The sequence below is a fragment of the Carcharodon carcharias genome, chromosome 7 (genome assembly GCF_017639515.1).
Source record: "Carcharodon carcharias isolate sCarCar2 chromosome 7, sCarCar2.pri, whole genome shotgun sequence".
NCBI classification, from domain to species: domain Eukaryota; kingdom Metazoa; phylum Chordata; class Chondrichthyes; order Lamniformes; family Lamnidae; genus Carcharodon; species Carcharodon carcharias.
In genome coordinates this window covers 40,325,647-40,340,118 of record NC_054473.1, presented here as the reverse complement: position 1 = coordinate 40,340,118, position 14,472 = coordinate 40,325,647, and the positions used below count along the sequence as shown (strand labels likewise).

The following is a 14,472-nucleotide window of genomic DNA, read 5'->3' as shown; positions in this document are numbered from 1 at the left end:
GTGGGCAAAGTTATAACTCATGGGACAGCAGTGAATGGATACGAAACTGGCTGAGTGACATGAAGCAGATTTGTAATTAATGGATGTTTTTCGGACTAGAGCAATGTTTGTAGTGGAGTTCCCCAGGGGTCAGAGTTAGAATACTTGCACTTCCTGATATATATTAATGACCTAGACCTTAGTGTACAGGGCACAATTTAAAAATTTACATATGATATCAAACTAGGAAACATGGTGAACTGTGAAGAGGACAGTGTAGACCTTTAAAAAGGCAAGGGCAGGTTGATGGAATGGGCGGACAAGTGACAGATTAAATTTAATGCTAAGAAATGTGAAGTGAATCATTTTGGTAGGAAGAATGTGGAGAGAAAATAAAATAAAGGGTGCAATTCTAAAGGGGATACAGGTGTAGAGGGGCCTGTGTGTATATGTGCATAAGTTATTGAAGGTGGCAGGACAGGTTGAGAGCGTGGTTAATAAAGTGTACAGCATCCTCAGCTTTATTAATAGGGGTATAGAATACAAGAGGAAGGAACTTGTGTTAAACTTATATAGAACCTGGTTTCGCCTCAACTGAATATTGTGTACAGTTCTGGGTGCCACACTTTAGGAAAAATGTGAAGGTATTAGAGAGAGCACAGAGAAGATTCATGAAAATGGTTCCAGGGGTGAGGAATTGCAGTTACACCGATGGACTGGAAAAGTTGGGACTGTTTTCCTTGGAGAAGAGAAGTTTGAGAGGAGATTTGATGGGGGTATACAAAATCATGATGGGTCTGGACAGAGTAGATAGGGAAAATTGTTCCCATTGGTGGAAGGATTGAGAACAAGATGGTGCAGATTAAAAGTAAATAGTAAAAAAGCAATGGAGACACAAGGAAAAGCTTTTTCACGCAGCAAGTGGTTGGGATCTAGAATGCACTACCTGCGAGTATGGTGGAGGCAGGTTCAAATAAGGCATTTACAAGGAAATTGGATTATTCTTTGAAAAGGAAAAATGTCTAGGTTTACGGGGAGAAGGCCGAGGAGTAGCACAAGGTAAATTGCTCCTTCAGAGAGCAAGAACAGAAACAACAGGCCGAATGGTTTCTTTCTATGCTGTAACCATTCTGTGATTTTGTGACAGAAAATGCTGGAAATACTGAGCAGATCAGGCAGCATCTGTGGATACAGCAACAGAGTTAACATTTTGGGGCAATGGATCTATCGTCAATTCTGATTGCGGAGTCACGTACTGAGTATTCTTCAGATTTTATGTTTGTATTTCAGATTTCCAAGATCTGTGATATTTTGCTTTTATATTAGCAACAAAATGTTGAACTACATTGTCAAAACACTTGATTCAAAGCTTTTGTAGTCTGATGAAACACTGTACAGTGTGATTATGATTTTGTACAATTTGATTATGATTTATATTCAACTGTTTTTTCCATGGAGTCCAATTTTGGTCCTATATAGAAAATAGAACCCTAAAAATGTTGTAAATGTGTATCTTAGCTTACTCAATTCACCATTTTAAAATATTCATACTGTAGGATTTGTCCTTTATAAACTGTAGCATTGCTACATTACATTTTGCTTTGACTTGTCAGGTACAAAAAGCTGTAATGACTGTCTAAGTCAAGGCTTAGCAACCAGGCACAACACAAAATACTGGGAAAATCTTATTTATTTTTGACTCCTCTTCAATCTACAGTTACTTTCATGGTGCTTGGAGGGGTGCATAATGTGTTTGCAACAATGTTTGCTCTGTGCTGTCACACATGCTTCCAATAAGCATTTGTGATGTTGAAGCTGAGAGCACTGGAGAGATTTTGGTGATCTTTAGTATGATATCCATCAATTTCTAGTTTTCACTACCTATAAATCATACTTTTCTGTACTTTCTTGCAGCCATAGCAGCATGACCTTCACACGGAGTAGTCCAGACACTACTACTTTTTCCTTTTTCTTGGTTTTCATGCCACCTTAAACATGCTAAGCACTTATTAAATGCAGGCTCACCATTGGATTATAAGGATAATGGTAATATGCACTAATTAATACCTAAATAAAGAGCATGGATTAAAAATGAATGTGGCCTATGACATCTTTTTAAAGCACCAGTAAGAACATGAAGTTAACAGGCAGAGAAAATTCCCTTGGTCTGTTCATTTCCATTAAAAAATTTAACTTGCCTAATATCTCCATTTGCCATTAAAATAAAATTGTGTAACTTAATATTTTGAACTTGTCAAACTTTTGACTAAAATATTCTGCATATTTGCACATTTTTACTTCATTGTGGAACAGATGTTAAGAGTTATAGGTGTTCATTAGGTTGGGTTTTGATTTCATAAAACAGTTAAGTTCAAATAATGCAAAAACTATCAGCTTTGCAAATTTCTATTCTTGTTTCATAGAAAGCAATAGCATTTTAAAAATAGCAAAATGGAAAACTGAAACTAACAATTTCCCCTTTTTTTTAATTAGGGATCATTTCTCTAAGTCTAGTGGAGAATGGCACAAGATCTATGAAAGTAAAGACCCACATGTTGTTCCTTTACCAAATCCATGGGATCACAAAATCAATGAACTTCAGAAGATGATTGTCCTGCGGGCACTTAGACCGGATAAGGTAAAAAAAAAGAGACAAATACACATTTTCCAGTAATAGAATGCACTCAGAAGGCTTTGATACGACTTGAACAAACTCGAGTAAGCAAGCAAAACATTCATTCTTTAAAAAATTTATTCTTGCTGTGTCCCACTGTCCTGTACTTTGCAACCTGAACTATCATTTATAGCATCTGCACTCATCAAAACATTTCAAAATAATTAATTTCTTTGAGGTGCAATGAATAGTGGCATTCATTTTGCACCAGAATGAATAATTACATAAACTGTTTTTTGCAGTATCGGGTGAGGAATTTTGATTGGATACTGCAACATCTTTCTCTATTTAGTGATATGACATCTTGAATACACATTTTCCTATTTTTCTTTGGATGTGGGCTGGCAAATCAGCATTTATTGCTAATTCCGCTGATCAAATTTATTGAATTCAATTTCTCAACTTGCAATGGTGAAATTTGCACACAGGGTGAAATCCAACTTCAGTGGAGATGCAAGTCAGCTGATGGTGAATTGGCTGTCATTTGTTCATGCTGTCTAATTTTTTTTCCATTCATGCCACCAATGCTGATACATTCCCACCCATTTTGTGCCCCTAGCAAAGTCAAATTTCACTATCATTATTTCTTGGTTGCTAGTTCAGGACCATAATCACCACAGAAACTATGGAAAAAGATAAATGACTCTTCAGTTTAACAACTTGTCAGAAGGATATTGCCACTGACAATGCAGTATTTGTTCAATGCTTCACTGGAGTTCCAACTGTGATTATAAATCCAGTTGATTAGAAAACTGGGTATCCAGCTTAAACCCCACACTAACTGAGACAGGCTAACACACTTTTCGTGGAAGGCTATATGGAGAATGTTATATTACATTCAAACAAGGTAATTTTAAGCAAGCTGACTGCTTGCAGAAACTCAATGAGATAAATGATCTAAACTACCTAATCTGCAAAATGATTTGCTAAATCTACACTCCTAAATGAACTCTACTCCTGGTAATCTTATTTCCACCTAGCACAAATGTGGGTCCAAAGTATATGAAAATGGTTGGATTCAATTTTAGCCTTGTACTTTGAGATGTACACTTTGCTTTTTCTCTGGTTTCCTTCTCCCATCAACTTTATAACACTTTGTCTGTTGTGCAGTCACATGTCATTAAGGTTTCCGAACACAGAACCAGAGAATAATACAACACAGAAGGAGGTCACTTAGCTTGTGCTGGCTCTTTGAAAGATCTATCCCATTAGTCCAACACCCATGCCCTTTCCCCATAGTCCTGTAAATATTTCCCATCAAGCAATTATATTAGATGAATTCTCTTTTTAAGTTGTCATTCTTCTACATCTCCTAAAATCTGCCTGAATAAGATGGAGAGGCAGGAATAAAGCAGTCCAATATTTCAAATGTCTCGCAGCTACCAGAAGATGATCTGTAATTAAATTCTTTGTAGCCACTGGAAAATGGAGAACTTTTGATTTGTCTGAGCAGCCTGCTCAATTGAATATCTATTCTAATTTCTGTATACTTGAAATTAAGTTTGAAATACTTCATCATTTTTAGCTTCTTGCTGTTTTAATATCTTCCTTGTATGTTTTCCTGAATTATTAATGTTTACAATTAACCAGAACCACCTGACAAAATTACAAAACTACATTTCTCTGGTAGTGTTTCTTCAGATAAAAAATGAAACATTGTTTGCAAGACTTAAGACCAAACAGTACTAATTTGATGTCTATTTGGAAGAGGGTTGGTGGAATAATGCACTACATTTCATTTTATCCTTTTTTGGATTGCCAAGTGCAGACTTATTTGACTTGCGATGATCAAGTTGTTTTAACTTCATATTGCATAACCTTCTTATTTGGGGAGAGGCAACAGTTATTTTCAATAACCAAATTTTCCAATAAATACGGGAAACTGGGTTTATCTTGCTGTTCTTTTGTTTATGTAATTATCTACTAAAAAAGTTACATATGTGCATCTGGATATCTGTGAAATAAACAAATTTTAACAATTGAGAGAGTGCGAATAACATCATGAGGGCATCTTTCTAAAAGTATCATTCTGTCTTTCAGATCATCCCAGCTGTGGCAAATTTTGTTGTTGAAAAACTGGGGAAGAGGTTTGTGGAACCGCCTCCATTTGATTTAGCAAAGAGTTATGCAGATTCCAATGCTACAATACCACTTTTGTTTATACTTTCGCCAGGAGCTGATCCAATGGCAAGTGAGTGGGCCTGATCTTTACTGTCTCTCTCAAATCAGTCATTTCTAGTAAATTTTAACAGAGAGAAAATTATCCTTCTGCATTTGTTCAGCTTTAAAGAATTAGTATATTGCCGTCATATAATGAGAAAAAAAGACCAAATAATGTAGGGAATGAAATTGGTTTCTTAATTCAATCCACATCCAAACAGCTATAAATAAGAACAAAAACAGAAGCAGAAATACCTGGAAAAACTCAGCAGGTCTGGCAGCATTGGCAGAGAAGAGCACAGTTGACGTTTCGAGTCCTCATGGCCCTTCAACAGAACTATATATAAGCTATAAATAAGATATTTCCATTACTTTCCCAGGAACTTGTACTACTATATTTTTCTTGTTCCGTCATAACTTTTCAAATCTTGCACCAAAGCCCCAGACACAAATGCAGAAAAATACTGCAGATGTTGGAAATCTGAAATAAAAGCAGAAAATGCTGGAAATGCTCAGGTCTGGCAGCAGCTGTGGAGAGAGAAGCAGAGGTAATGGGCTGGATGCTATGCTCCCCCACCAGTAGGTTTGAAGGCAGAAGGGCTTGTAAAATTTAGTACACAGTCTTCCCACAGCCTACCCACCCGCCCCTGTAAAATTTCTTCGGGAGCAGGTGGGAAGGCGTTGAGCAGCCCACCCACCCTTGGGCCTATTGAGGCCCTAAAGTAGCTAATTAATGGCCACTTAAGGGCCTTATCCCTCCCCATCATTATTTTACCCACAACAGGCGGAGGCGTATGCCAAGCAAGAAGCTCGACATCTTTAGCTGTGCAGGCTGGTTTTGGGCAAAGGATGGGGGTCCTCCTTTGCAGGCCCCCTGTGCCCATTGGAGGCACTCCCCTCAAGATCACATTTTCCCGTTTACCTTCACCGCCCCCTCCACCTCCCCCAGCCGCCAACCAGGCCTCTCAAACCCAATCCCCCACATCCCCTGCTGGGGCCAGCCAGACCCCAGCGAAATTGCCCACGCTTAACTTGGTGTTCTGCTGCAGTGATGATCTCCATTGGGTACTGTCTGTAGTCCCAACAGTGGCCACCGCTCCTGCCTGGCGCTTCTGGGACCATTCTGCTGGCCATTCAATTGGCTGGCAACTCTCTAAGGCAGGACTTCCTGTCCCTGAGGGGCAGAAATCGCATCTCTAGCCTATTAACAGCCAATTGGCTGTTAAATGACAGCAGGACAACTGTTCTTCCCGTGCGTGGGCTCCCCAACAACTTTTTAGCCGGGACCACAGTGCTCCTGTAAAATCCAGCCTAATATTTCAGGTCGGTGACCATTTATTAAGTCTTTCTGATAAAAGGTCACAGAAGTGAACTATTAACTCTGTTTCTGTCTTCACAGGTGCCCCTAGACATAAATGTCAGTTATATGACAGTTAATTTTTACAGCTTTAATGAGAACTTTAGATGGGAGGTGGTGGCATAGTGGTAATGTCACGAGACTAGTAATCCAGGGGCCCAGGCTAATGTTCTGGGGACATGGGTTCAAATCCCACTATGGAATTTAAATTCAATTAATTAGTAAATCTGGAATTAAAAGTTGTCCATGAAACCATTGTTGGCCTACATGTGACTCCAGACACACACAAACAGCCTAGCAAGTCACTCAGTTGTACCAAACTGCTACAAAGTCAAAAAGGAATGAAATCAGACAGATCACCTAGCATCGACTTGGGCACTGGAAACAACAACACATGCTCTTTCCTTTTTAAGTAGTATATGTTCAGATACATGAAAGATCCACTTTTGTGCAAAGAATTACAATTTTTTTCATTAATTTCAAAGTTACAAGGGCAAGGAGGTTATGTTGACTTGCATAAGACCTAGTTAAATCTCAACTGGAGTACTGCCTACAGTTCTGGGCATCGTATTTTAGGAAGGATGTGAAGGCATTGGAGAGAGTTCAGAAAAGATTTATGAGAATGATTCCAGGGATGAGAAACTTCATTTATGAAGATAGATTGGAGCAGTTGGGACTCTTTTCCTTGGAGAAAAGAAGGCTGTGAGGAAATTTTATAGAAGTATTCACAATTATGAAGGGCCTGGACTGAGTAGATAGGGAGAAACTGTTCCCTTTTCTCACCCGGGCTTCCAAACCAGGCCTCCTGAGAAATATGGACTGTATCTGCTCCTGGAGTCCTCCCTTGTAGTGTAGGAACATCTGGGGAAACCAAGCTATGCTCCCTTTTTACAGCACTAGCTGCTGTGTACTGGTAAGTTTAAATACTCCAAACCCCACTTTGACAAGCCACAGAGAGAAAATAAGTGTGTAAGGTATGTGGATTATGTGTCGTAGGGGTAGTCGGGGGCGGGTGAGGTCAGGGGTAGCTGGGTGATCGTGAAGGTAATCGGAGTGGGGGTGTAATCAGGTGGTCAGGGGGGTTGTTAGGTGTGGACAATGTAGTCAAGGGGCCGGGTAGTCAGGAGGGTCCAGTGTAGAGTCATGGGGTTGGCGGTATAGTGACCCAGAAGTTAGAACTGATTTTAGTTCCTCTAACTTTTCATGGGTAACTATTCTGGTAAGTATGTTGGAACCATCAGAGGTCTCCGACTCTAACTTGGAATTTCAGAGGGTTCCAGATGCAGGAAATTGCTCAACAGAAGTTGAAACTACTTGCGTTGGGACTTCTGAGGGGTCTCCCAGCTCATTCTGTAGGGTACCACCGAATATGACCATCCAGAGACTGGAAGACCTGCGCCTTTATTAATTGAGGAATGAAATGCAAAAACAAGCATTTTACAAAAAACCTTTTTGAAACAATGGTTAGGTCTCAGCTCAATTATTGTGTTCAATTCTGGGCACCACACTTATGTCAGGCCTAGATGGTTCAGAAGAGATTTACCAGAATGGTACTAGAAATGAGAGATGTCAATTATGTGGAAAGGTTGGAGAGGAGATTTAATAGAGGTGTTCAAGATCATGAGGAGTTTTGATAGAACAAATAAGAAAAAATTGTTGCAAGTGGCAGAAGGATCAGAACCTAAAGGACATAGATTTAAGGTGATTGGCAAAAGATCCAGAGGTGACATAAAGGAAATGTTTTTCATGCCACAATTTGTTGTGATCTGGTATGCACTGCCTGAATGAGTGTTATAAGTAGATTCAATGGTAACATTCAAAAAGGAATTGGATAAATATATGAAGGGAAAATGGTTACAGGAATATGGGGAGAAAGCAGGGAACTGTTCTATCAAAGTGCTGGAAAAAGCACATTGCTCAAAGGTGCAGAGGCTCATAGGATCTCTCTCGCTGAATTCTTTGATTCTATGGCTGGATTTTATGTTGAGGGCAGTGGTCCCATCCCCATGAATAACATCCAGGTGGACTCACCCTGCAGCCACTTAACAATGTTAATTGGCTTGAGGTGGGACTTTCACCCCTCAGCAACAGGAAGACCCAACTCTGAGTACTGCTGGCCAATCAGACGCTGGCAGCTCTCCGGTATCAGCAGTGCCACTGGGTGGCAGCTCCTGCTGGCACTGCAATGAGGCCTGTAGGGACATGCTCTGCTGGAGCCGGGACCAGAGGTAACTCTGGGGGTCTCCCCGGGCAAGACTGGCAGGCCCCTGTGAGGGGGATGAGGGCGTGAGGTGCCATAATAGACAAGCCAGGGGGAGGGGAACCTGTGTGGGTGGTGGTTGAAATCCTTTTAGGGGACCCACTGATAGGCCAGGGGCCCTTTAAGGAGGCACCACCCGTTTGCCCTCCACCAGCCTGTTCAGTAAAAGCTGTCAGGCTGGACAACATGGCATGGGCCTCTTCCATTATTGCTTAAATCCCAGCGGTGCTGAGATGAAACCCTTAAATGGCCAATGACACATGGGCAGGTGAGTTGCCCAACAGCTACCCTCTGCTGGTAAAATAGTGGCAGGGGTGGGGATGAGCAGGTAGGCAGCAGGCACAGCACACATGGCATCTTACGGCTATCCCCGCCTACCAAACCATCAACAGGGGGGCTGTAAAATCAAGCTGTGTAAGTCTATATCTGAGAGTATTGGGAAGTTTTTTGGAAAGGAGGCAACATAATGCATTTCCAGTAGGTGTCATGAGTTAGTGATCAGGATGGATTTTTCGAATGATATTTTCCTCTCCTTAATCGTGAAACACTGAGGCAGTATACCTTGGCTGAACTTAGATAACAGAACAAATATGGGACTGAATCTGGTAGCTTCTTAGTTTCAGATTATGAGAGCATAGCTTTTTTATGTACATAGCTTTCAAAAGGAATGCACTTATCTAACTAAATGTATATTTAGTGTTCCTTTTCCCAATTGCAGCAGGATTTTATTGTATGCTAACCCCATTTTGTAATATATTTGTCTTTTCCAGTGCACAAGTTAGAATGTAGGCTAAGCTCATAACTTTGCATTTGAAAAAATTATGGAACCAAAACCTAAGCTCTGCCACTTCTATCTAAATCTTTGTAGGTTTATTGAAGTTAACAAGTGCTAAGAATATGGATGGAGGTCAGTTCCAGTCCATATCACTTGGTCAGGGACAAGGTCCAATTGCTGCCAAAATGGTTAAAGAAGGTATGCTTGTCGGAACTTGGGTGTGTCTGCAGAATTGCCACCTTGCTGTGTCCTGGATGCCAACACTGGAAAAGATTTGTGAAGAATTCAGCAGTGAGGCCTGCCACCCAGACTTTAGGCTCTGGCTCACTAGTTACCCATCTCCTAAGGTATTGAAGAAGATCCGACCAAGTGATCCATAATATTAAATACATTGCAGATAAATACAATGTTATTTTCTATATTTCTACTATATTCAAAGTCAATAATTATCAAAATATTATCATTCAAAAATGAAAGCAATTCTGCAAGGGCAAATATGGCAAGTGGATAGCATGTTTAAACTATAATAAGGTTGGTGCAGGAACATTCCATTCTGAAATCTCTTGTTATACAACAAACAATGATCAGCCAAGTAACTGTAAGAACAGGGTCTGTTTGGATGTAAAATGAGTTTAACAATTATAATCTAATTTAACATAACATCATTGGTATTTGTTTTGTTAACACTTGGGTTAATAAAATATTAAATGTAGTCTCCCAGATATCAGCTTTTTATTCAGTAGTTTAATTTAAGAATACAGCCAATGTATAGTTTGAAATGTTGTTGGAGATTGCATGTTCTTACTTATAATTTATTCCTCCAGATAATATGTTCATGGCATTGAATGTCAGACATTCACAGATTTATTAAGCATATAATAATTATTCTTGACCATAGATAAACATACACTTATTGGCAACATATGACAAGATCATGCAAGTTTTAGTTGGGAAATTCAAGGCATGTTACAGTTCTGTGCTCAGTGTACTTTCCAGATCTATTTCCCCTTGTCAGGCGGGCGCGGCGGGTGGGCCCAGGAGCAGCCGCGCAATGGTCCGCCACCCACGATTTGGCCAATTAACGGCTAACCAATGTGAAACATGCGCTGATAACCTCAGTGCTGCTGGGTTTGGGGCAGAAGAAGCACGAGTGCTGAACTGTGCGAAAGCTCCCTGAAGGCACAGAGCTGCCTCAGGGAGCTGAAGATTTTTAAGCTGACAAATAAAGATTTTAAAAATAAGGAAAACATGTTCCCACATGTGACTCTGTCACATGAACAGGGACATGTGAAAAATGAGTTTAAAAAAAATTTTTTTTTTTTTCAGTCACTGTTTGAAACCTCAACCCGCCCATGGATTAGGTTTCGCAAAAAATGCAAAGGCCACCTGGCCTATTCGCCTGTGGCCAACTGTTAGGTTGGACAGGCAGTGGAAAATTCAATTTAATTAATTGATTAATGGACTTAATAGCCCTCTTAATTGTTTGCAGGCACACTGCCGACTCTTATGCTCACCTGCTGACCGAAATATCGTGCGAGTGCGCGATGACGTTGGGATGCTCACCCAACATCATTGCGCATTATTTCACGCTCATGCATCTCGGGCACGCACCTGCACGCTGAGCTGAAAATCCTGCCCATAGGCTTTTTTATACAGGTGTCTTTTCAAAGACTTCCAACAAAGTAAATGTTTCTGCCTGTTCTGTGCCTGTGCAATAACTTTAATTTTAACAAGTTATTTTCCCATAGACTGGTGAAATTGCCAACTTTGTTCTCTTACACCATTTCATGCCAATCTCTTACTTTGGAAAAGGATGATGTAAGTCCTTTCTGCAGAACTTGTAATCAGCTAATTACTGGAATGTCTTTTAATTAGGTTTATTGTCTAACTCAAACATATCATTAAGGTCAGACTTATTGCCTCATCGCTGCATCTAAATTGAACTAGCAAAAGCTAAAGCATGACAATATAAGGAAACATCAATAGCAAATCCAATCAGTTTCTTTAAAGCAGCCTGACCTTTCCTTTACAATGACATAGAGTATCTGACAAATGAGCTAGACAAGTTACAGTGGCAGAAAATATATTCTGTGCTGAAACTTTAAGTTTTGTTATTGTAGTGAAAGTTTGAAAAATTATAAACATTGAAGGTTTCACTATAGCAATCAATAGGGGTTTTGGTGAGCTATATGCAAGAAGCAAAAAAGTAATTTAGGCCAATTTTAAGTATAATACTTAAAAATAAAACTATAGATATGATAGTTGCATTTTTTGTAATTTTGAAATTTGCTTATATACATTAACGTCAGTATTTAAAAATAAACAGTTTACAAACTGGGGATTTCCATTTTGCATTGTACACAAGAAACTTGTGACATTTTATTCTGCCATTTATCTTTTGTTACAGTTTCCTGTGACCATATTGCAGAATGGTGTGAAGATGACTAACGAACCTCCCACTGGTCTCCGATTAAACCTACTCCAATCCTACCTCGCTGACCCTATCTCTGACCCCACTTTTTTCAATAGCTGTGTTGGAAAGGAAATGGTCAGTTAAGCTTTCATGCTGTACAAAATGCTACAGTTTAATTTTATTATCAGATTGTTCCATTGTATTTTTTGGGTTATTTTGTATTTCTAATCAATTCATATCCTTCTAATAGGTCTGGGAGAAACTTCTTTTTGGACTTTGCTTTTTCCATGCAATTGTGCAGGAGAGGAGAAAGTTTGGCCCTCTTGGCTGGAATATTCCATATGGATTTAATGAGTCTGACCTGCGTATCAGTGTTAGGCAGTTGCAGGTAACAAAGAAATCTGCTTATAGTGCATCATACAATTTGCAAGCAGGATGATGCTCGTCTTGTATGCAGACTTGTTTTTGTGTTCACTAGTTACTGGTTTATAAACCTCTTAATGTAGTTTGCAAAGAAACATAAGTGATATTATATCTTTAATACTGAATGGGTAATATTAATAAATCCCTTGAAAAGTCTGTGTAAAAAAGATGATAATTAGACATTGTTTTAATTGTACTAAGTTATGATGAATCTTTTTATTCAGGTGAATCATATTGAGTAATAAAAATCAATAATTAAGTAATTCATATTCTGAAAATGTTTAGTGTTTTATGTACATCTATTATGCATTATATTTGGTACGCATGGCATGCGTTTCACCTTTTCAAATTCCACCTTGCATCCTCCAACCCGTCCATGGCCCTTTCATTTTTATTTAAATATAGAAGTAAGATCTTACATTAAACTTTCAGCCAAAAAGCCAAAAAATTATAAATTATTTGGTTGAATGAATACTCCATTTGGCCTTACACATACTCATGCTTGAAGATATAATTTTCCCTGGTAAGTCATATTTTGTTTTGTTTAGGCACTATGGAAATTGATCCAGGTCCTATTCTTGCCTAACATTCACACAATGATCTTCCAAAAGGGATTGCTGTACTGTAATTGGGATTAAGAACCACGGTTCGTTTCCCTTGCCTTAGATTAAGGACATTGAAGGTAATTTCATCTAATTTAGGATTGCACCAAGGTCCTTCCTAATCTGTATTGCTCAGCTACTTGCTGCCTCAGGGACCTTAAACCTTTTTAGACTTTTCTATCTCTATTTTCTTCCAGATTATAGTGCCAACACATGTTCTGTTTGCTCTATGATATTTTAATGTTCTTGTCTGTATGGTTTACAGCTCTTCATTAATGAATATGATAGTGTACCATTTGAAGCTATCACATATCTAACCGGTGAATGTAATTATGGGGGCCGTGTGACAGATGACTGGGACAGGCGTCTACTCTTGACAATTCTGGCAGATTTTTGCAATTCTGAGTTGATAGAAAATCCAAGGTACTCATTCTCCCCCAGTAGAAATTACTGTGCACCCCCCAAAGGAAACTATGATGACTACATCGACTTCATTAAGGTATTGCACAATTTATTGTTTTTTTGCTTTATCTCATTTTGTTAATGTACTTAAATTATATATATCATTCTTACTTTGTGTACATTTCCCCTAGACTGATTTTTAAAAATCTAATAATAATATTGTTGGTAACAATTCTTTATTCGAAACATGAAAAAAGTTTACAATTTATCTATTAATACTTCTATAGCATTGTATGTTTTCCAGGAAAACACTCACTTAATTTGCTCCACCATAATGTGACAGTTTTTATTTATTTTAATCAACACAGAACTAAAATCCTTAAATTAGTTGACCTATTCTACACAGAAATTTATACTTTGAAAATCAAAACATAAATGTTACTATTGTGAATTATTTTATAATTCAGGACAATGAGTTTATATCACATTACTTCAAAATTTGATTCATTAATCCATCCAAAATGTGCTCTATAAGTTTGCCATTAAAAAACTTAGTAATTATTTTCACATTTTTTGTGGGTGATTTTCAAGAAACATCCAAAGCGTGGGTAATGTTGACTTAGACACATTTCTGCCTGCCGTTCCTGAGCAATTATGAGGCCCAGGGATCATTAGCATGCTGCAGTGAGCTGTGAGAGTTTATTATATTTGCTGGTACACAAGAACACAAGAAATAAGAACAGAAGTAGAGCATTTGGCCACCAGGACTCCACCATTCAATACAATTACGGCTGATCTAGGGCTTCAACTCCACTTTCCCACCCACTCCCCATATTCCTGGATTCACTGAGAGACCAAAAATCTGTCTCTCCCAGCTTTAAATGTATTCAGTGATGCAGCACCCACAACCCTCTGGGGTAGAGAGTTCCAAAGATTCATCTAAGTCATTAATATAAATTGTAAATTGCTGAGGCCCCAGCACTGATCCTTGCGGCTCTCCACTAGTCACAGCCTGCCCACTTGAAAATGCCGTTTGTGCCTACTCTTTCCTTCCTGTCCATTAATCAATTCTCTGTGCTAATACAAAAACAGAATTACCTGGAAAAACTCAGCAGGTCTGGCAGCATCGGCGGAGAAGAAAAGAGTTGACGTTTCGAGTCTTCGTGACCCTTCAACAGATTTTGGATTTCCAGCATCCACAGTTTTTTGTTTTTACCTCTGTGCTAATATATTACTCCCAAATCCATGAGCCCTAATCTTGCCTATTAATTTTTGTGTGGCACTTTATCAAATGCTTTTTGGAAATCCAGCTATACCACATCTACTGGATCCCCTTTATCTATCCTACTAGTTACATCCTCAAAAAGATCCAATAAATTTGTCAAACGGGATTTCTATTTCGTAATACCATGTTGACTTGTTCTAAT

General features: G+C 38.9%; 1 protein-coding gene across 1 annotated transcript in view; it reads left to right on the top strand.

The window, feature by feature from the left end:
* dnah12 (dynein, axonemal, heavy chain 12) overlaps positions 1-14,472 on the top strand; it is a 357,153-nt gene that overhangs the window by 324,384 nt on the left and 18,297 nt on the right. The window contains exons 62-67 of the mRNA XM_041191445.1: positions 2,473-2,617; positions 4,694-4,844; positions 9,299-9,552; positions 11,613-11,753; positions 11,869-12,006; positions 12,909-13,142. Of these exons, the coding sequence (XP_041047379.1) occupies positions 2,473-2,617; positions 4,694-4,844; positions 9,299-9,552; positions 11,613-11,753; positions 11,869-12,006; positions 12,909-13,142 (1,063 nt within the window). The remainder of the gene's footprint in view (positions 1-2,472; positions 2,618-4,693; positions 4,845-9,298; positions 9,553-11,612; positions 11,754-11,868; positions 12,007-12,908; positions 13,143-14,472) is intronic.